General features: G+C 44.2%; 1 protein-coding gene across 1 annotated transcript; it reads left to right on the forward strand.

Moving 5' to 3' along the window:
* The first annotated feature begins 2017 nt into the window (after positions 1–2017).
* LOC311104555 (cytohesin-1) lies at positions 2018–20774 on the forward strand. Its single transcript, XM_084146425.1, has 11 exons — positions 2018–2079; positions 3789–3855; positions 4507–4625; positions 5940–6020; positions 8440–8552; positions 10373–10521; positions 10759–10870; positions 17404–17480; positions 18479–18547; positions 19568–19722; positions 20061–20774. Exons 2-11 carry the CDS (start codon positions 3796–3798, stop codon positions 20137–20139), a joined length of 1014 nt encoding a protein of 337 aa, XP_084002551.1. The 5' UTR covers positions 2018–2079; positions 3789–3795; the 3' UTR covers positions 20140–20774.
* The last annotated feature ends 2798 nt before the right edge of the window (positions 20775–23572 follow it).

Genomic DNA, 23572 nt, shown 5'->3' on the forward strand with positions numbered 1-23572 from the left:
TGAATGTACTTTAGTGCGAAAAGTGCAAATCAATCCCAGAACAACAGCAAAGGACCTTGTGAAGATGCTGGAGGAAACAGGTACAAAAATATCTATATCCATAGTAAAACTAGTCTTATATCGACATAACCTGAAAGGCTGTTCAGCAAGGAAGAAGCCACTGCTCCAAAACCGCCATAAAAAAGCCAGACTACGGTTTGCAACTGCACATGGGGACAAAGATCGTACTTTTTGGAGAAATGTCCTCTAGTCTGATGAAACAAAAATAGAACTGTTTGGCCATAATGACCATTGTTATGTTTGGAGGAAAAAGGGGGTAGCTTTCAAGCCGAAGAACACCATCCCAACCGTGAAGCACGGGGGTGGCAGCATCATGCTGTGGGGGTGCTTTGCTGCAGGAGGGACTGGTGCACCTCACAAAATAGATGGCATCATGAGGAAGGGAAATTATGTGGATATATTGAAGCAACATCTCAAGACATCAGTCAGGAAGTTAAAGCTTGGTCGCAAATGGGTCTTCCTAATGGACAATGACATCAAGCATACTTCCAAAGTTGTGGCAAAATGGCTGAAGGACAACAAAGTCAAGGTACTGGAGTGGCCATCACAAAGCCCTAACCTCAATCCTATAGAAAATGTGTGGGCAGTACTGAAAAAGCGTGTGCGAGCAAGGAGGTCTACAAACCTGACTCAGTTACACCAGCTCTGTCAGGAGGAACTTATTGTGGGAAGCTTGTGGAAGGCTACCCGAAACGTTTGACCCAAGTTAAACAATTTAAAGGCAATGCTACCAAATACTAATTGAGTGTATGTAAACTTCTGACCCACTAGGAATGTGATGAAAGAAATAAAAGCTGAAAGAAATAATTCTCTCTACTATTATTCTGACATTTTACATTCTTAAAATAAAGTGGTGATCCTAACTGACCTAAGACAGTGAATTCTTACTAGGATTAAATGTCAGGAATTGTGAAAAACTGAGTTTAAATGTATTTGGCTAAGGTGTATGTAAACTTCCGACTTCAACTGTATATATACTGTATCATCTATCTTACCACACAGCATAGACATATACGGATGGCATTCCCTCAGTCTCTGAGTCTAGCAATATAAAGCACTGGTGACCTCTGTGGCGTGTCCGGTGACCCCGGTCATTCTCAGTAACATCCATGTAGTTAAATGGTCAACATGAGGGACATGGACAGGACAGCAACCATGGCCCCGGGCCAGGTGATTGGCCCCTGCTGTGGCCCTGTGGCCCTTGTGACACTCTAGTATCCCCTGGCCTGGCTGACTGTGACGGACAAACACAGGAGGACAAGAGATCTGACACCCTCTCTTTATTAGCTGTGTGTGTGTCCATGCCGTCATGATGTAGTTTCCCCCTCCAGTCTCCATCCTGTTTCACCCTCGTACAGGGCCCTGACTGGTGAATGCCCGTCTGGCCCTTCACCATACCACCCTCCCTCCCTCCCTCCCTCCTTCCTCCCTCCCTCCCTCCCTCCCTCCCTCCCACCCTCCCTCCCTCCCTCCCTCCCTCCCTCTCTGGAACTGAACTCACAGAGCTGTCAGAAAAGGCATAATCGGCAATAACTCCATTAATCTCCCAAACACAACCCCAAAATAATCACATTTTATGCTCCCTACTCCATTTGTATGGAAGTCATTCACCAATGTTCCTCCCTTTAATGTGATTTGTAAAGAAGAAAGTGTTTGGGGAGAAAGAGAGACCTGCTGCAGTGCACATATACATCCGGTTGATATTAGATTGGAGTGGTTAGTGTCAGTGTTGGTTACGGTTATGGGGAGACTGCATGGTGGCAGCAGTGAGCACAGACAGTGGGCACAGACAGTGGGTACTCATGTGTCTGGAGGAGAAAATAAAATGTTCTGGAACCTCACAACCTGTCCTGGGACCTCAGACTGAGTGTAATGCTCTAGTGTGTGTGTGTGTGTGTGTGTGTCTATCTCGGTGTGTGTTTGGTCCTAACCCTCTCCTCTCTCTAATTTCCAGCGTCTGAAGAATGAGATAGCAGAAGTGACCAGTGAGATTGAGAATCTGGGTTCCACTGAGGAGAGGTGAGTGTGTAACAGTATAAAATCAGGGTTCCTAAGGGTTCTTCAGGGTTCCTTATGGTTTTTTAGGGTTCCTTAGGGTTCTTCAGGGTTCCTTACCATCTCCTATCTCTTACAGTCCAAATTGCTTTGTTGTTTGTATTCCATTAACTTAACAAATGACTGTGGTTAAATATTTATACCCAAATGTCCAGATAGTACCAACCCTCTTCCCCTCCCCAAAACACCACGCACACACATGCACGTACTCGTACACACACGCTTGCTCACACACACACACATACAATCACACCCCCACAAACACACACACATTGACTAGTGCTTTTAAGTGTTTCATCAGCCACACCCACCGTGATGGGGGGGCTATTCAATAATGCAGAGGTGTTTGGGTAGAGCAGACAATGGAGGGTCCCTAGGGAAGGAAGAAGTGAAGGGTACTTTGGAGTGTGGGCCGTGGGGTACTCAAGTTGAGGGGGATCCCATTCCATTCCACCACCCACCTCCTAAAGGATGTTTTCAGACATGCACTTTCGTTTGCTCTGGCCATTTACTAAATTGTATAAAGAGCTTTCTGAGTCATCTGAGTCTTTACCAATCCATGTGTCAAAGACAATAAGGTGGTGAAACTGTTGTTTTGTTTCTTTGACTTCTTGACACTCCAGGCTTGAAAAATGCTTTTCCCATCATGCTTATTCTTGAGTCACAATTTCATCATGAATGTTGTCGTCAGTGGCCCATTGGAGCAATTTTAACTGCCAAGCTGATGACAAATGTTCAATTCCTGAAAGTATTATTTTAATGAATAAGTGAAGGAATACATAATATTGACCCAATGTGAGATGAGCAAATCGATTTGAAATGAAAGGCTAAATTCCAATATACTTTTTCTCTCTTTGGACAAAGTTTATATTTACATGGCATCACACAAACACTTATTCTTGGGGCCAGTTTCCCGGACCCTGATTAAGCCTAGTGCTGGACTGAAAAGCATGCTCAATGGAAAATCTCCATTGAAAGTGCTTTGAAGTGCAGGACTAGGCTTAATCAGTATCCAGGAAACCAGCCCTTACAGCATCACAAATGGGGGATATTGTATGTTTGATGAATCAATAATAATGTATCTCTAATTCATTTCATGTTAATCAAATGGCTACCTAGACTATTTGCATTTACCCCCTTTTTTACGCTGCTGCTACTCTCTGTGTATTATCAATGCATACCCCTACCTACGTGTACATATTGTGACGTGTAAGGTCAAGGTTTACTTAACAATGATAAAGAGAAATAACAAAGATAGAGTAAACGACCTGAAGGGGTGGTGATGAGATGATGAGGTGCAGGTACGCTGGAGGTGATTCCGGTGTAGCCGAGGTGGTGTGCTCAGACCGGTGGCTCAGTAGACCGGCGAATCAGAGCGCCGGAGGGGAGCAACGGGAGGAGACGTGACACATATGACCTCAATTACCTCGACTAACCTGTACCCCCTCACATTGACTCGGTACCGGTACCCCCTGTATACAGCCTCCGTATTGTTATTTGATTGTGTAACTTTTTTTTATTTTTACTTTAGTTTATTTAGCAAATATTTTCTTACTCTGCATTGTTTGTTAAGGGCTCGTAAGTTAGCATTTCACGATAAGGTCTACACCTGTTGTATTCGGCGCATGTGACAAATACAATTTGATTTGATGATATTTGATTTGATGTTGCAGGAAAAACATGCAGAGGAATAAACAAGTGGCCATGGGCCGAAAGAAATTCAACATGGACCCTAAAAAGGTGAGTATTAAATAGACCAGGGTTTCCCAAAAGCATCGTAGCACTAAGATCTTCTTCATTCCATTGAAACTAAATGCAGGAAAGATGGTCTTAGTGCTATGATGCTTTTGGGAATCCGAGCCCAGGGGTATTCAAGGCTTGCCCTACGAGGTCCGGAGCCTGTTGCTTCTCTGTTCTACTTGATAATTATGTCCCAGGTCTAAATCAGTCCCTGGTTAGAGAGCGATGAAACAAAGCAGTGGAACTGGCTTCCAGGTTCAGAGTTGAATTTGAGGGAAATAGACATTCTGAAGGTGTCCTGTGGGTTTGATATACTTGTGCTGTTCCAGGTTGTGGGTTTTTTGCAGTCCCACTGCGCCAACTCTCAGATCTGACAACGTGTAGAGAAGTGTTTGACGTTTCAGGAACCACAATATCTATTGTAGCGACCTTAACCAAACGCCTAGCAACCTCATCAATTAGGAGGTTCCATCCTCTTGACATTATGGTATGGATCGTACCCATGTTTGAGTCCCGGTTGGGGTTACCCCCGATTTCGCTGCAAAATGATTGCAATCTTTTGATATGCGCTGCACGGCTACAAACAATACGGCCTGGAACGCCCTCGTTGTAACGAGGGTCTGACACGGGATGTATGTTGTATTTTCTCAGGGGATTAAGTTCCTGATCGAGAACGACCTGCTGAAGCACACTAGTGATGACATCGCCCAGTTCCTGTACAAGGGGGAGGGGCTAAACAAGACTGCCATCGGAGACTACCTTGGGGAGAGGTCAGTGGGGAGAGCAGTGACGGCCACTTCTCTTTATGGGAGGGGTGTGTGTTTGTCGTGTCTGTTTGTGTGTGTTTCTGTGTGTGTGTGTGTGTGTTTCTGTGTAGTTCAGAAGGACGTCACTACTTTCCTGTCAAAGATGAAAAAAATGTATGCACTCACTACTGTAAGTCGCTAAGAGCGTCTGCTAAATGACTAAAATGTAAAATGTAAATGTCCCATTTCCAGATCACATACTTTCCCTAGTGCACCATTTCCTCGGTCAGGTCAGGCACACACCCTTTCCCCCAACGCCCTTTACCCCAAAGCCCTTTCCCCCAACCCCCTTTACCCCAACGCCCTTTACCCCAACGCCCTTTACCCCAACGCCCTTTCGCCCAACGCCCTTTATTAGATCCACATCTAGGCCCTCAGACCTCAAAACAGAGGCGTCGATTCCTTCACAGTCCATCTGTCTTTGATTTCCACTTCATCCATTCTAAATCATGTTATTAAGTACCTAAAAATCGGCAGAAGCAGAATTTGTTTTAAAAAGTAGAGTCTCTCCTGAAGAGATACCATATTTTATATTAATTCAAAGCCACATAACAGGCAACACCCAATGGCTGGACAGTGTGTATATATTACCCAGGGAGCATTGCCTGCCTTATAGTGCTACAGCCTGGGTGTGGTCGGCTAGTTGACGAAGCCAGACCAGGAAATGGAGAGCTGAGTTGTGTTCATTAGAGCAATGTTTTAAAATGGTTTGCAACAGAAAAGGTAAATGAGAGTTTCATAAAGGACCCATTTCAGGGAGTCCCTCTCTGTTTCAGTCCGTTTTCTTACATTCGGTAGCTAATGAACACCATCCATATCTCGTCATGGATGCTCTGTCCAATTGGTATCAAGAGATTTCTGATTCCGGTGGGGGAGGGGCAAACTGTGTGTGTGCTCTCCCTGATTGGTCAGGAATCCCCTGGGCAGAGTTTGGGATTGGCTTTGACCCTGTCAGAGATCGACAGGAGGCCTCCCATGACCTATCTTAGGGGAGATATCATTAACTCCAAAGGCCACAGATATCAAGAAGAGTGATGTCATGATAGAGGTGTCACCTTGTGTGTGCCCCCTCCCCCAGTTTTTTATTGATTGTGTGTGTGTGTGTGTTGTGTGTGTATGTGCGCGCGCATGCATGCATGTGTGTGTACGTGCGTTTGAGTGTCTGGCTGTGTGTCTAAATGTCTGTGTCTTTTTTTGGGTCTCTGTCTCTACACTCAAATAATTTAGCGATGATTTCAGAAAATCATTACTAAACATATTATATTATTTTCCTTATAGAGATGAGTTCAACCTCCAGGTCCTCCATGACTTTGTGGAGCTCCATGAATTCACCGACCTGAACCTGGTCCAGGCCCTGAGGTAAGAGCCTCCCAGTGGGGCTTTATAACCTACAAATCATCAGGCCCCTATGGGTACTTATGAGACACACACCCACACACTCCAAACGTCTCTGACTCTCCAGAGAGCCAAAGCACAGGCTTCTATCACAACCTCTTCCTGATAGAGCATTGTCCTGTAGTTACCTAACGTTATCTTTATCCTCCTGATACAGCATTGTCCTGTAGTTACCTAACGTTATCTTTATCCTCCTGATACAGCATTGTCCTATAGTTACCTAACGTTATCTTTATCCTCCTGATACAGCATTGTCCTGTAGTTACCTAACGTTATCTTTATCCTCCTGATACAGCATTGTCCTGTAGTTACCTAACGTTATCTTTATCCTCCTGATACAGCATTGTCCTGTAGTTACCTAACGTTATCTTTATCCTCCTGATACAGCATTGTCCTGTAGTTACCTAACGTTATATTTATCCTCCTGATACAGCATTGTCCTATAGTTACCTAACGTTATCTTTATCCTCCTGATACAGCATTGTCCTGTAGTTACCTAACGTTATATTTATCCTCCTGATACAGCATTGTCCTGTAGTTACCTAACGTTATCTTTATCCTCCTGATACAGCATTGTCCTATAGTTACCTAACGTTATCTTTATCCTCCTGATACAGCATTGTCCTGTAGTTACCTAACGTTATATTTATCCTCCTGATACAGCATTGTCCTGTAGTTACCTAACGTTATCTTTATCCTCCTGATACAGCATTGTCCTGTAGTTACCTAACGTTATCTTTATCCTCCTGATACAGCATTGTCCTGTAGTTACCTAACGTTATCTTTATCCTCCTGATACAGCATTGTCCTGTAGTTACCTAACGTTATCTTTATCCTCCTGATACAGCATTGTCCTGTAGTTACCTAACGTTATCTTTATCCTCCTGATACAGCATTGTCCTGTAGTTACCTAACGTTATCTTTATCCTCCTGATACAGCATTGTCCTGTAGTTACCTAACGTTATCTTTATCCTCCTGATACAGCATTGTCCTGTAGTTACCTAACGTTATCTTTATCCTCCTGATACAGCATTGTCCTGTAGTTACCTAACGTTATCTTTATCCTCCTGATACAGCATTGTCCTGTAGTTACCTAACGTTATCTTTATCCTCCTGATACAGCATTGTCCTGTAGTTACCTAACGTTATCTTTATCCTCCTGATACAGCATTGTCCTGTAGTTACCTAACGTTATCTTTATCCTCCTGATACAGCATTGTCCTGTAGTTACCTAACGTTATCTTTATCCTCCTGATACAGCATTGTCCTGTAGTTACCTAACGTTATCTTTATCCTCCTGATACAGCATTGTCCTGTAGTTACCTAACGTTGCTGTTAATCATTAGATATTTGGGTGATTTTGTCACTGCCAAACCAGTTTATCTCTCTCTTCCATTAAATCATCTCACACGGGCACAGCTCTTATAGGGACAAAATGTTTTTTTATGAATGACAATATTCACAATACAACATAGCACACACTTGTAAGGCCCTGCGATAGACTAGCCTCCTGTCCAGGGGGTGTACCTGTACATCAAGCTGCCTCACTACAGAAACAGGAGGTAGATAGACTAGCCTCCTATCCAGGGGGTGTACCTGTACATCAAGCTGCCTCACTACAGAAACAGGAGGTAGATAGACTAGCCTCCTATCCAGGGGGTGTACCTGTACATCAAGCTGCCTCACTACAGAAACAGGAGGTAGATAGACTAGCCTCCTATCCAGGGGGTGTACCTGTACACCTGCTTCAGTCTACAGAAACATGAGATAGACTCCTGCTCCTATTAGCTGTTCCATCTAGCATTAGCCACGGCTCGTGGAAGGCTACTTACTTCCTTACACACTTGTACCAGCCATAACATACTGTAACACAGCACTTCACAGAATAGTTATTAGATAGTAGTTGAGCTGTTACACCACCACCAATGTTAGTATGAAGACGCACTAAGAAAACCCATCTACCAAGACAGAAGAGAACTGCAGGGCTAATATAGTATGGATACAACAAGTTAGGATTTGTCCCAACTGGCACCCTAATTCCCTATAGAGTGCACTACTTTTGACCGTTTACATGTTGGTTATTTAGGAGACACTCTTAACCAGAGCGACTTACAGTCAGTGCATTTCACTAAGTTAGATAAAGCAAACAGGAGCCGTTCTGGCTCAGACAAGGCTTACTTACTTTACATGAGAAACAATGGTCCCACTTTCACACCCTCATCAGCAGTTAACAAAGGCCTTCAGTCATCTAGATATGTGTATCAACCTACTGGTCAAAAGTAGTGCACTACGTAGAAAATAGGGTGCCATTTGGTATTTAGACAAAGTTAGTAGTTAATAGATGGTATTGCTGACTGAGCGCTCTTTCTCCTCCCCTGACAGACAGTTCCTGTGGAGCTTCCGGCTGCCTGGCGAGGCCCAGAAGATCGACCGCATGATGGAGGCTTTCGCCCAGAGATACTGCCAGTGCAACCCTGGTGTCTTCCAGTCCACAGGTAGGAACACAGGCTTGGACCTCAGTACCAGCCATGTAGTGAAGAGTCAACACGATTGACACTAAAGCATTGTTAGAGCTAGGGTTACCGCCTGTCATGGTGATGGGAGATTGAAGGGTACCATTTGAAGTGTCTACTGAGGGTGAAGTGGTGAATGGATATACAGTATGAATTTTTGATCTGAAGTTACTGTATACCCCTGTTATAGGGTATCCCACTCCAACAAGTCTGTGTTCACTGATGCACTTTTCAAAGAGGAAGATGTTATTCTCCAGTGTGCAGGTACAATAGGATGTGAATGCCATTCTAGCGGTATTATTCCTGCTGTATTTAGCAGGCGTGGTGAAGTGCAGACTTGTGTTCAAATACTATTCAAAATCATTTCAAATACTTAATCTGCGCTTGATTGAGCTTGCTTGGCTTAATGGACCAATAGAACAGTCCCAATACTACAAAACTCGCCCATCTGGCACTTCAGGCAGGCTAGAGCAAACGCTCAAAGTATTTGTAAAAAAATATATATATATATACTGAACAAAAATATAAACGCAACATGTAAAGTGTTGATCCCATGTTTTATGAGCTGAAATAAACAATCCCCGAAATGTTCCATACGCACAAAAAGCGTATTTCTCTCAAATGTTGTTCACAAATCTGTTTACATCCCTGTTAGTGAGCATTTTATCCTTTGTCAAGATAATCCATCCACCTGACATATGTGGCATATCAAGAAGCTGATTAAACAGCATGATCATTACATAGGCTGAAGGGTACTGAAGAGTATTTCTGTCTGTATTAAAGCCCTTTTGTGGGGAAAAACTAATTCTGATTGGCTGGGCCTGGCTCCCAAGTGGGTGGGCCTATGCCCTCCCAGGCCCACCCATGGCTACACCCCTGCCTAGTCATGTGAAATCCATAGATTAGGGCCTAATGAATTCATTTCAATTGACTGATTTCCTTATATGAACTGTAACTCAGCAAAATCTTTGGAATTGTTGCATGTTGCGTTTATATTTTTGTTCAGTGTAAATAGGGAACCCAGGCATGGTGAAGTGTTTACTGGAAGGGTGTCTGGTGTGTTCACGGGGACAGAATGTCCGTGGCAAACAGGCTGCCTGGAACATGGATGCAGACGGATGTGAATAATTCATGGCCTTCTCTCTCTGAGTCAAACAGGCCAGATAATGGAAAGTGCTGCTGCTGTGTCAGCCAGCCTCTGACCACATTGTCTTTCTGCACGCACCTGCATGTACACATGGACACACACACCACACACACTGAGCGACACACACACACACACACACACACACACACACACACACACACACACACACACACACACTTAGCGACCAACACACTCTTTCATGCCTGTCCACCTCACTCTCTTCCTTAACGAGGTCTCTATCTATCTATCTGAATCTAGTCCCCAAAGAGCAATTCTTTCAGCTCCAGTAGTTTACATTTTCTATGCTATTGTCCCGGAGAATCTTGTCAGAAGTTGTCTCCCGACGTGGTATCACTTTATATTTGCAAGCAACGCAGCTGACCATCAATCACACCAGTATAAATTGTGTGTCGGCTGTGTGGTGAAAAACTCAGAGGTGTTGGAGCTGGGACTGTCAATATAAATCCACTCCTATATTCAGGTTTCCAATGACACTGTTGGGTTGTAGTGGAGACAGTACTTTCTGTTTCTGGGACTGTGTCCATGTATCTATCTGTATGACAATGTTGGGGTCCCAATTTGCAAATGTGTCTGTGTGTGTGCCTCTGTGCGTTCCTGAATGCTTGTGTCTGTGTGTGTGTGTGTTTTTCTCCAGACACCTGTTACATCCTGTCGTTTGCCATCATCATGCTGAACACCAGCCTCCACAACCCCAACGTGAAGGACAAGCCGGCAGTGGAGCGCTTCATCTCCATGAACAGAGGAATCAACGATGGAGGAGACCTTCCAGAGGACCTGCTCAGGGTGTGTGAACAGAGGCATCAACAAGACCTCTCCATCTCTCTCCATCCCTCCATCTGTCTCTCCATCCCTCCATCTGTCTCTCCATCCCTCCATCTGTCTCTTCATCGCTCTCCATCCCTCCATCTCACTCCTGATCCCATCAGACCCCCCTGCCCCAGGGGTCCTCTACCTTCCTCTTCAACCCCCTCTCTATATATATCTGTACTCAAGTCTTAGTGTTTCTCTCACCTCCCACAGAACCTGTATGACAGCATCAAGAACGAGCCCTTCAAAATCCCTGAGGACGACGGGAACGATCTCACACACACCTTCTTTAACCCAGACCGGGAGGGCTGGCTGCTTAAACTGGGTGAGCAGGACTAGACGCTGAAATAACCTTCAGAACGAAGCATTGAAATAATCTTGAAATAACTGTTGTACAGTTAGAAATCCCAAAGGCCTGTATCCTCTCCAATCCTCACCAATATTACTGTGCCCATCGATGACTGTGTTTATCACAGTCTATGATGGTGGGGAAGGTGTGATCGATTCTATCAGAGTGAAACAGAGGCCTATAGACTGACCAATGAGCCCATCTCGATCAGACTGCCTGTGTGTCTGAGTGTGTGTCTGAGTGTGTGTATGTTCAATCCATATACAGTATTTGAGGGGCCTCTGCCCACCCCAATGCATTATGGATGAGGCCTTGAGATCAGACGACCACATGTGGAGGGCTTTCAGTAATGCACGACTAGGCATATTCATACACTCACTCACGCATAGATGCACACATACACACACTCATACCTACACATGATACACAGGCAGACAGGCAGACAGACAGATAGCTGGACATAGAGAGACAACCTGTACAGTGGAGGATAAACCTGTGAACACACTACTATGCTTCCTTCCCCTCTAATGTTACAATTACTCTTCCAGGACTTCCCAATGATCAGTCTTCCAGCAAAGAGAACCACATTATGTCCTGTGATCTAACAGAGACGTACGGACTTCCTAACTCTCCATCCCGTCTGTTTTCCCAGTGGATCTTACACTGTCTCTGTTTGGATGGATTCACAATGACTCTGATATAAATTCACAATAATCTGGGCCATGTTCATTAGCCACAATGGAAAATTAAAATTAGCGTTTCTTATTGGACAAGTCCAGTAGGTAGTGCCTCCCTGTTTCGTTCCATTTTCTCCCGTTTGGTGCCTAATGAACAGGACCCTGAACCTAAATTGAAACCCCAAATCAGTGTGAGTCTTTACCACCCTTCCAGTAAAACGAAGAAGTCTACAATCACACTCCAGTGATACATAACTTGGAATATTGACATTCAGGTGCTACTAATTTGGGTGAAAGGTTAAATAATTGGCCTGAAAGGACTGGGACCCTAGAGGAGGTGCTGTGCAATGTGTTGCTTTACAGAAGTTGGCACCAGTGTAACAATGCATTGAACTGAAATGATTTGGGGTGAGCAGAAGCCCCCTCTGGTGGTTATAAATGTACTCCAGAATAACTCCACTTACCCCAGAGCCTTGTATTGAGAAATAGCCTATAATAATCAGAATCTAAATAAGGCTCTGAGACTGATACGTCTTCATCAAATCTGATAATATAACAATGTGTAACTTGATGAATTTACTAAATATCTAAATGCGTTTTTGAAGGGTTGTTCCTCTGAGTGCCAACATTGTAAACCAGTGCATTGAGCCACTCCTCCAATCAGATGAGAAAGAAGTGGTGCTATGATTTTTTAAAATTTAATTTGATTTTTGTTTTCTTTTTCTTCCTCGTTTGTTTGTTTGTTCCCATGATTTTGGCTGTTGTCTTTCCCCAGGAGGTATGTACATCTGCTCTTCCCAAAAACTAGTCCATCTTCTCAGCTCTCCGGTGCTTTCGGTGGTCCGCCATTGCTTCCGTTCTCCTTCATTTATTTCCGTTGTACGCTTTTAACTTTTTTGTTTTTTTTGTTTGTGGATTTTGTTGCTGTTGGGTTTCCTTGTTCCGCCATTATCGACTGAATCTAGTTTTATTTGTATGTTTGTATGTTTGTTTGTTGGTCTTCCATTGAGCTGGTGGTGTGTCCACGTGCTTCTCTCTCTCTCTGTGTTGGTCGCCGGGCGGTTGCTAGGTGCTTTGCCTGGTTAGGCCGCTCGGGGAACAACATGGCGGCCATTTTGTTTTGTGCCCACCGTAGTGACGAGTTTGACCTCACCATTATGCTGTGGTGATTGACCTTTTCAGTCTCCGTGTTTTGGCGAGCTGCAGTATTCCTCTTTCTGGAAAGAGCACGACAAAGGGTTTGAAGACAGATCTACGAATGAAGTTAGTTTTGAATTAGCAACCTATTAACTACCATTTAGGAACCTATTCAAAATGTACCAGCATTTTAGATCGTGAATAGTAAATAATGTTAGGATTCTCAGAAGTTCTGACCTCACAAGAACAATGTCTGTTGTTGTTAGCTCTTTAATGGGATCATATGAATGGAATACTGCAGCTACACCAACTGGCTCCAGCTCTGCTCTCTCTGTCATGCTGTTAATGGACCTGAAGGGTGATGGTGTGGCTTTGGTCTGGTGTGGCTTTGGCCTGGCCTGGTCTGGCTTTGGTCTGGTGTGGCTTTGGCCTGGCCTGGTGCAGACCTGGGTTCAAATAACATTTGTTTTCTTCCAAATACTTCAGCAGCGCTTGATTGAGCATGCCTCGCACAATGGAACTAAAAGTGCAAAACCCTCCAGGCAGGATCACTCAAACGCTGAAAGTATTTGAAAGAAAACAACTACTGTGATCCCAGGTCTGGTTTGGTGTGGTGCTGGACTGGACTGCAGTGAGGTGGGTGTGGGGAGAATGGAGAATGGGGGATGTGTGTTGAGAAGGGGAGGTTAGGAGGGGAGTGAGGACTGGGTGCCATCTATAGAACCATGCATAAGTGCACTACATGATTAGTGTTTAGAATATAGGCTATATTCTAGCTATTGTGTTTAGGAATAGAGATTGAATCATCTGATGAGACCAAGGAAAGCACATTTTACTTGTCATGTAAATCCTGAGGTCTTCCTCGTTAATTTAAAAGGAATTTTGACAACCAAGTTGCCCCTGTTAATCAGAATATGACACAATTATAAAATAAATGTTATCTGACTTGAAGCTGGTGGTCGAAAGAGACTAGTGCTGAAAATGTCCTGGGTCTTGTTCTGTGGGGTACAGCATTGCAAAACAAAAATCTGTTTTCTTATTGAACACATTCAGCTGTTACAGTACCTCACTGTTTCACTTCATTTCAAAACATTCTCTCCTGACTAAACACGACCCAGGTCCCTCCTAACCCTCACTGCCCACCCCCTCTGTTCTGACCCCTATGTGCATGGGCGATCGCTCCTCCTCCTCCACACCTCCCCAGCCCAGCACCCCCTGACCCACCAGCGCCGCCCGACAAAAATCTCCTCGGGCCGCCTTGTCCGGGACATTTTTTGCCAGGGTCCTCGCTTTCTGAGTGACTGACAGGAACTGAAGTGATCAACCAATCATCAATCAATCACAATCTCCTCCAAGCCAATCAACTGTCATATCATCAGCTGTGAGATTCTGCCATTTGTCTCTACATGACTCTCTGTCTGTCAAGTGTCGCTTCCAACATTCATATGTCACATTCTGAGGACATGATGACGATAACCCAGTGACAAAATGGTGGCAAGGAGAACGTGTTTGTGGCCATGTTCCAATGTCCATACTAGCCCACTACTTAGAATACCTGCCCAATACCACAGGAGGTTGGTGGCACCTTAATTGGGGAGGACTGGCACGTGGTAATGGCTGGAGCAGAATAAGTGGAATGGTATCAAATACTTCAAACATGGTTTCCATGGTTTCCATGTGGTTGATGTCATTCCATTCGCTCCGTTCCAGCCATTATTATGAGCTGTCCTCCCCTCAGCAGCCTCCACTGCCCAATACATTGTTTCATACTAAGAAGTGTGCTAGTATTTGGATATCGGGACGGAGAGTGTTTAAGTGCCCTATCATGACCTCTGTAGTGTGATAGGTTATCATATACAGTAGCATCGCTGCTATATGATCAACACTTCTGTTAGGTGGTGTCCACAACACTGCTCTTCTGTCTTGGTAGATGGGTTTTCTTAGTGCGTCTTCATACTAACGTTGGTGGTGGTGTAACAGCTCAACGATCATGTAGAACTCTCAGTAGGGTCCAGACATAGAACAGCCAGACATGCCTTTATATCATCATGTTGATTTGTCTATAATCAAAAATGGCATATATCGTGTTTACTCCTAGAGCATGTAGGTGTGTGTCCATGTACACGTTGTATTAATACCATTATGTTTTGATGGTGGGTCTTTAGACTTAAAGAGGAGCCAAAAGGGGTCCCCTAAACTGACAGAAATATTGTCCAGAAATGACCTAATTGGACAGAAAGGTGTCTTCAGACAATAAATTGATTGGTGTTATATCATATATCACTGTGAATACGGCCAATATTCAAGCTAAAACTCTGTGACGTGAACATTGGCAACTAATCTTCCATAGTGTCTTTAACGACTAGCCCTTCACTAGTTTAAACAGGAAGTTCCAGCCAGAGATAACAATAGAGTGAGTAGCCTACTAGCATAGCATAGCTCCAGGCTAGCTCCAGTTTCCTGTCCCCCCATGACACTGTTTATCTCATCCTCTCAGCGTGAGCTAGCTGCCATCTGCTGCTGTGATCAGGTTTCTCCCTAACAGGAAGTGTGGGTGGTGGTGGGGTCGGGGGTTGGCCACAGATCACTGAGCTGCTGAGTTAACCAGAGACAACCCGCCGGGCATGAAAGAGGCAAAGGATTTGAGCCATGCAGGCCATGAAAAAACGGGCAACCCCTAATCATTTGTGACATTCAGAGGAAGTTCTTTTTTTAGTCTATAGTTTTATAATTAGATTTCTTCTTGTCTTTTTTCCAACTAGTATCCCGCTTGTGATTTCCAATAGTAGGAGCTCAGTTAGGGACAAGTTTTATAATAATAATAATAATAATAATAATAATAATTGTTAGTAGTACTATTTAACATTCCCCATAGTAGGATCTCATGAACTCCTGGAGGTCTAAACTTTAACAAGTGTTTGGTTTTATATCCCAGCTGTTGATCTCCTTTAGAAGTTGTCTACTCTGAGAGAGACTGTTGATCTCCTTTAGAAGTTGTCTACTCTGAGAGAGACTGTTGAACTCCTTTAGAAGTTGTCTACTCTGAGAGAGACTGTTGATCTCCTTTAGAAGTTGTCTACTCTGAGAGAGACTGTTGATCTCCTTTAGAAGTTGTCTACTCTGAGAGAGACTGTTGATCTCCTTTAGAAGTTGTCTACTCTGAGAGAGACTGTTGATCTCCTTTAGAAGTTGTCTACTCTGAGAGAGACTGTTGAACTCCTTTAGAAGTTGTCTACTCTGAGAGAGACTGTTGATCTCCTTTAGAAGTTGTCTACTCTGAGAGAGACTGTTGATCTCCTTTAGAAGTTGTCTACTCTGAGAGAGACTGTTGATCTCCTTTAGAAGTTGTCTACTCTGAGAGAGACTGTTGATCTCCTTTAGAAGTTGTCTACTCTGAGAGAGACTGTTGATCTCCTTTAGAAGTTGTCTACTCTGAGAGAGACCGTTGATCTCCTTTAGAAGTTGTCTACTCTGAGAGAGACTGTTGATCTCCTTTAGAAGTTGTCTACTCTGAGAGAGACTGTTGATCTCCTTCAGAAGTTGTCTACTCTGAGAGAGACTGTTGATCTCCTTTAGAAGTTGTCTACTCTGAGAGAGACTGTTGATCTCCTTTAGAAGTTGTCTACTCTGAGAGAGACTGTTGATCTCCTTTAGAAGTTGTCTACTCTGAGAGAGACTGTTGATCTCCTTTAGAAGTTGTCTACTCTGAGAGAGACTGTTGATCTCCTTCAGAAGTTGTCTACTCTGAGAGAGACTGTTGATCTCCTTTAGAAGTTGTCTACTCTGAGAGAGACTGTTGATCTCCTTTAGAAGTTGTCTACTCTGAGAGAGACTGTTGATCTCCTTTAGAAGTTGTCTACTCTGAGAGAGACTGTTGATCTCCTTCAGAAGTTGTCTACTCTGAGAGAGACTGTTGATCTCCTTTAGAAGTTGTCTACTCTGAGAGAGACTGTTGATCTCCTTTAGAAGTTGTCTACTCTGAGAGAGACTGTTGATCTCCTTTAGAAGTTGTCTACTCTGAGAGAGACTGTTGATCTCCTTTAGAAGTTGTCTACTCTGAGAGAGACTGTTGATCTCCTTTAGAAGTTGTCTACTCTGAGAGAGACTGTTGATCTCCTTTAGAAGTTGTCTACTCTGAGAGAGACTGTTGATCTCCTTTAGAAGTTGTCTACTCTGAGAGAGACTGTAAGTCCTGAGTCCGCTATACTGAGGAGCTACTGAGGAGAGGTGGGACAGTTAAAATGAGCACTCTGGTTTCAGACACAGTATTAAACATGATATACTGCTCTGTCTAATCTATATGGCTAAGGGCTTTTCACTACAGAGCCGAGCCGAACCAAGCTGTACTGAGCTGGCCTGGTTATGCATCCACCATAGTTGCTGGAACCGTACTGAAAGGAAAATGCGAAAAGAGCATATCCGAGCCAACAGGTTGGCACACTAGTATAAAAAGTCAGAATAACTGGTTGTATGGATGCTATGGTGTGGGTTGTAGGAGGAGCATGGTACTGTACTGTACGGTGCTTGATGGGGAATGTAGGGAGATGGGAGTTGTAGTTCTATACCTGTTATCTGCCTGTCTGTCTCCATGCGTCTGTCTGTCTGCCTGTCTGCTGCTCTGCCCTCCGCTGTCCGGTGCTCATCCCTCTCTCTCTCTCCACTGAGTTTGGCTAACACCGTCTCTCTATTCCTCAGGAGGACGCGTCAAAACCTGGAAGAGAAGATGGTTCATTCTCACGGACAACTGTCTGTATTACTTTGAGTACACCACTGTAAGTACAACTGTCTGTATTACTTTGAGTACACCACTGTAAGTACAACTGTCTGTATTACTTTGAGTACACCACTGTAAGTACAACTGTCTGTATTACTTTGAGTACACCACTGTAAGTACAACTGTCTGTATTACTTTGAGTACACCACTGTAAGTACAACTGTCTGTATTACTTTGAGTACACCACTGTAAGTACAACTGTCTGTATTACTTTGAGTACACCACTGTAAGTACAACTGTCTGTATTACTTTGAGTACACCACTGTAAGTACAACTGTCTGTATTACTTTGAGTACACCACTGTAAGTACAACTGTCTGTATTACTTTGAGTACACCACTGTAAGTACAACTGTCTGTATTACTTTGAGTACACCACTGTAAGTACAACTGTCTGTATTACTTTGAGTACACCACTGTAAGTACAACTGTCTGTATTACTTTGAGTACACCACTGTAAGTACAACTGTCTGTATTACTTTGAGTACACCACTGTAAGTACTGGACTGGAACTGGAAGCCTATGTTCCTCGGTTATCATGTTCAATTCAATACATCTTAAATGTCTGCAACAGGCACACATAAATACATGGCTATTATGATGGATGTTACAGTTGCAAGTTACAACACATTGTCACACTGTAACCTGTTCTGTTTGTGTACTGCTCTGCTATGGACTGCTCTACTGTTTGTTCACTGCTCTACTGTGTATCCATCGGCGACAGGTAGCCTAGCGGTTAAGAGCATTCGAATCCCTGAGCCGACTAGGTGAAAAATCTGTCGACGTGCCCTTGTGCAAGGCACTTAACCCAAATTGCTCTGGATAAGAGCGTCTGTTAAATGACTATGTAAATGTTAAAACAGTTATTGCGAGTATTGTCATTAACAGGGATATTCCACTCACAAAACAACCTAACACTTACTCTCAGATTCATCTTAACTTCCATGTTTCTGTCCTCTTAACAGATTCATCTTAACTTCCATGTTTCTGTCCTATAGGACAAAGAGCCCAGAGGGATCATTCCACTGGAGAACCTCAGCATCCGGGAGGTGGAGGACAAGAAGCCTGTAAGCATACACTGCACCCTCTGCTGGATCGACCACATAACTATCCTTTGGGGATCAAACAAATGATTCCCATTCAAAATCCTATTTTCCCTAACACCTAACCTCAATCCTAATTCTAACCCTAATTGTAAACCTAAACCTAACCTCTAAGCCTAAAATAAATAAAAATATTGTGGGGACTGGCAAAATGTCATAGTTTTGCTATCCTGGTCCCCACAAGGATAGTAAAAACACACACAAACGCGAGATAAAAGCACCGTCAAATGTATTGATCTTATTCGAAATATGATCAGGAAAATGATCAGGAAATATGATCAGGAAATAAGACGGTTATTTAATCTCCCATTCATTTGGGATTGAGGCATATAGCTGATCAACACAACCAATGATGTGTGACATGGACAAATATTGACATGAGTTCACTTCTGAGATCTGCAAGATATGACAAACTGATTTTGGAGTGATCCATCCTGTTAGTGTTAAGGGGTTGAAGGGAACAAGATTGAGGGGTACAGCCTAATAATCTCCTTCCTCCTGAAGTGTGCACCCGTTTACTACTCCCCACAAATTTGACCGCATTGGATTGGTGTAAACATGGGCTAGAGGGAGTTTCCATATTGCAGTAATGTCCTTCCAAATCTATGAAGGGAAGTGAACAAGTGCACACTTTGATAGAAAGGAGAGATTACAGTTCAGTAATGTCTCAGGCGAGACTTTGTCTCCCCCTGGTGGTAGTGTGGCACAGCACATAATAACACAGCTTGGGTTCATCTCAATTGTACTTCCTTGATTAAACACAGATGCACGCAGGAACACACACACCTTACTAAACTCAGCATTTCGGACACAGTTGTGGCATTCCTCACATTCTCTCTCCTTGCCTCATTCTCAAAATGTTTTGGAGGAGAAGACCCGAGGGGAGGAACCTTAGATCTTCTGCTCCGATGTGTTTTGAGAAGATGAGGACCTGAGGAATTAAGAAAATACAATTTAAGATTCACTCTCCTCTCCTCTGCGTAGAACTGCTTTGAGCTCTTCATCCCAGAGAACAAGGACCAGGTGATCAAGGCCTGTAAGACGGAGGCGGACGGCAGAGTGGTGGAGGGGAACCACACCTTCTACAGGATCTCTGCTCCCACCACTGAGGAGAAGGACGAGTGGATGAACAGCATCAAGTCTGTAGTACTGCTTATCAACAAGCTATGAATGGGTTATGGATGTGTTGTGATTTTGTTATGGATGGTTTATGGATGGGTTACAAAGCCCTAATTTAGATACTAGTCAAAAATAGTGTTACCCCGTTATCCCTCTTCATTTGATATGTAATCCAAAGATTACTCGTAGCTTCCTTTTGACCTCTGTTCCTTTCCATCATACACCATTGATAATAAACTAGGAACCTGGGAAATTGCAGGGCACCCCAGATTATATTTACAGTGTAAATGAGGGCAAACTATGTTATCCCACCAGGGGAGCGTACTCACTTACCCCCCTTCTACCCCCACCCTCACAGAGCTGCCATCAGCAGGGATCCCTTCTATGAGATGCTGGCCACCCGCAAGAAGAAGGTCTCCTCCATGAAGCGACACTAGAGCTGCTCAGGACTCCTCCTCTTCCCCCCGTTGAGAGAGTTTGGACCGATCCTGCTGAGACCCTGAGACTTGTGCTTTCAGGCCTGGGGACGGGGTTGGGGCTGGGGCTGCAGACTAGGGGCTGGGGCCTCTGGCCTCGGTCAGCATTTCTCTGGGATAGGCTCTAGCTTTGGGATTCTACAGGCCAACCAACAGGACAGGGAGCATGCTGGGTAGCTGAGTTTTTTTCAGAACCAGGAGCCAAAGCCTCCCCCTCCTAATCTTCCCCCTGCTCCTGTCTCTGTCGCTGAATGCCCACTATCTCTCTCTCAGCTCTGTGTATTTTGGGAGGAGGGGGTCTATCGCTCTTTGGGTGTAATGGATCCCCTCCCTCAAAAAGACACGTGCACACACACACATACTGAACTCATACTCTCACACACACCAATGTCGTACACTGAACTCATACGCATACGCATATGCGCGCACACACACACACACACACACACACACACACACACACACACACCTTATCTAAACTCAGCAGGTCTGATGGAGTTGTTGTGGCATCCCAACCAAAATATTCTTACTAGCTTTCAAAAAGAAAGGTGAGATGCTTTTCTGTGTGCTTTAATAAGATGGGCAACGTGTGTGTTTGTAAATCAATCAATTTTATTTTATATAGCCCTTCTTACATCAGCTAATATCTCGAAGTGCTGTACAGAAACCCAGCCTAAAACCCCAAACAGCTAGTAATGCAGGTGTAGAAGCACGGTGGCTAGGAAAAACTCCCTAGAAAGGCAAAACCTAGGAAGAAACCTAGAGAGGAACCAGGCTATGAGGGGTGGCCAGTCCTCTTCTGGCTGTGCCGGGTGGAGATTATAACAGAACCATGCCAAGATGTTCAAAAATGTTCATAAGTGACAAGCATGGTCAAATAATAATCAGGAATAAATCTCAGTTGGCTTTTCATAGCCGATCATTAGAGTTTAAAACAGCAGGTCTGGGACAGGTAGGGGTTCCATAACCGCAGGCAGAACAGTTTAAACTGGAATAGCAGCAAGGCCAGGCGGACTGGGGATAGCAAGGAGTCACCACGGCCGGTAGTCCCGACGTATGGTCCTAGGGCTCAGGTCTCTCAGTTGGCTTTTCATAGCCGATCATTTAGAGTTGAAAACAGCAGGTCTGGGACAGGTAGGGGTTTCGTAGCCGCAGGCAGAACAGTTGAAACTGGAATAGCAGCAAGGCCAGGCGGACTGGGGGCAGCAGGGTGTCATCATGCCCGGTAGTCCTGACGTATGGTCCTAGGGCTCAGGTTCTCAGAGAGAAAGAGAGAACGAGAGAATTAGAGAGAGCATACTTAAATTCACACAGGACACTGGATAAGACAGGAGAAGTACTCCAGGTATAACCAACTAACCCCAGCCCCCCGACACATAAACTACTGCAGCATAAATACTGGAGGCTGAGACAGGAGCGGTCCGGAGACACTGTGGCCCCATCCGAAGAAACCCCCGGACAGGGCCAAACAGGAAGGATATAACCCCACCCACTCCGCCAAAGCACAGCCCCCGCACCACTAGAGGGATATCCCCAACCACCAACTTACAATCCTGAGACAAGGCCGAGTATAGCCCACAGAGGTCTCCACCACAGCACAAACCAAGGGGGGGGGGGTCGCCAACCCAGACAGGAAGATCACGTCAGTAACTCAACCCACTCAATTGACGTACCCCTCCCAGGGACGGCATGAAAGAGCACCAGCAGGCCAGTGACTCAGCCCCTGCAACAGGGTTAGAGGCAGAGAACCCCAGTGGAGAGGGGAACCGGCCTGGCAGAGACAGCAAGGGCTGTTCGTTGCTCCAGCCTTTCCGTTCACCTTCACACTCCTGGGCCAGACTACACTCAATCATATGACCTACTGAAGAGATAAGTCTTCAGTAAAGACTTAAAGGTTGAGACCGAGTCTGCGTCTCTCACATGGGTAGGCAGACTGTTCCATAAAAATGGAGATCTATAGGAGAAAGCCCTGCCTCCCGCTGTTTGCTTAGAAATTCTAGGGACAATTAGGAGGCCTGCGTCTTGTGACCGTAGCGTACGTATTGGTATGTACGGCAGGACCAACTCGGAAAGATAGGTAGGAGCAAGCCCATGTAACGCTTTATAGGTTAACAGTAAAACCTTGAAATCAGCCCTTGCCTTAACAGGAAGCCAGTGTAGGGAAGCTAGCACTGGAGTAATATGATCAAATTTCTTGGTTCTAGTCAGGATTCTAGCAGCCGTATTTAGCACTAACTGAAGTTTATTTAGTGCTTTATCCGGGTAGCCGGAAAATAGAGCATTGCAGTAGTCTAATCTAGAAGTAACAAATGCATGGATTAATTTTTCTGCATCATTTTTGGACAGAAAATTTCTGATTTTTGCAATGTTACGTAGATGGAAAAAAGCTGTCCTTGAAACAGTCTTGATATGTTCGTCAAAAGAGAGATCAGGGTCAAGAGTAACGCCTAGGTCCTTCACAGTTTTATTTGAGACGACTTTACAACCATCAAGATGAATTGTCAGATTTAACAGAAGATCTCTTTGTTTCTTGGGACCTAGAACAAGCATCTCTGTTTTGTCCGAGTTTAAAAGTAAAAAGTTTTCAGCCATCCACTTCCTTATGTCTGAAACACAGGCTTCTAGCGAGGGCAATTTTGGGGCTTCACCATGCTTCATTGAAATGTACAGCTGTGTGTCATCCGCATAGCAGTGAAAGTTAACATTATGTTTTCGAATAACATCCCCAAGAGGTAAAATATATAGTGAAAACAATAGTGGTCCTAAAACGGAACCTTGAGGAACACCGAAATGTACAGTTGATTTGTCGGAGGACAGACCATTCACAGAGACAAACTGATATCTTTCCGACAGGTAGGATCTAAACCAGGCCAGAACTTGTCCGTGTAGACCAATTTGGGTTTCCAGTCTCTCCAAAAGAATGTGGTGATCGATGGTGTCAAAGGCAGCACTAAGGTCTAGTAGCACGAGGACAGATGCAGAGCCTCGGTCTGACGCTTACTACTGTATATATTTCCCTCAGAATCTTGAGCTTTTGGGTTTTAGTTTTTGATAACATTTTTAGAAAGACTGAGAGGGAATGGGTTATATTGCCAACCGATTTGAGATTTTTTTTAGAAAACGAGAGAACTTTTTTTGAAGTCTTTCTGTCAAAGTTGCCTCAGGAGATTGTTACTTTGCTCTGGATCGGTCTGTATCAGGATAAACTTCGAGATTACAGTTCATAAACTTAGACTCTGTCCAAACTGTCACTCAGTAACCGAAGGAGAGTTAATTTACAGTGAACATGTTTGCCATTTCTTTTGCATTTATGTGCACATAATCTGTGACAATAATTGAACTTTGACAGCTATATTCCTCCATACCTGTTTGCCCCTGAACCTTTGTTCTTCAT

The sequence above is a fragment of the Coregonus lavaretus genome (assembly GCF_964263955.1).
Source record: "Coregonus lavaretus genome assembly, chromosome: 28".
In the NCBI taxonomy this organism is placed as follows: Eukaryota; Metazoa; Chordata; class Actinopteri; order Salmoniformes; family Salmonidae; genus Coregonus; species Coregonus lavaretus.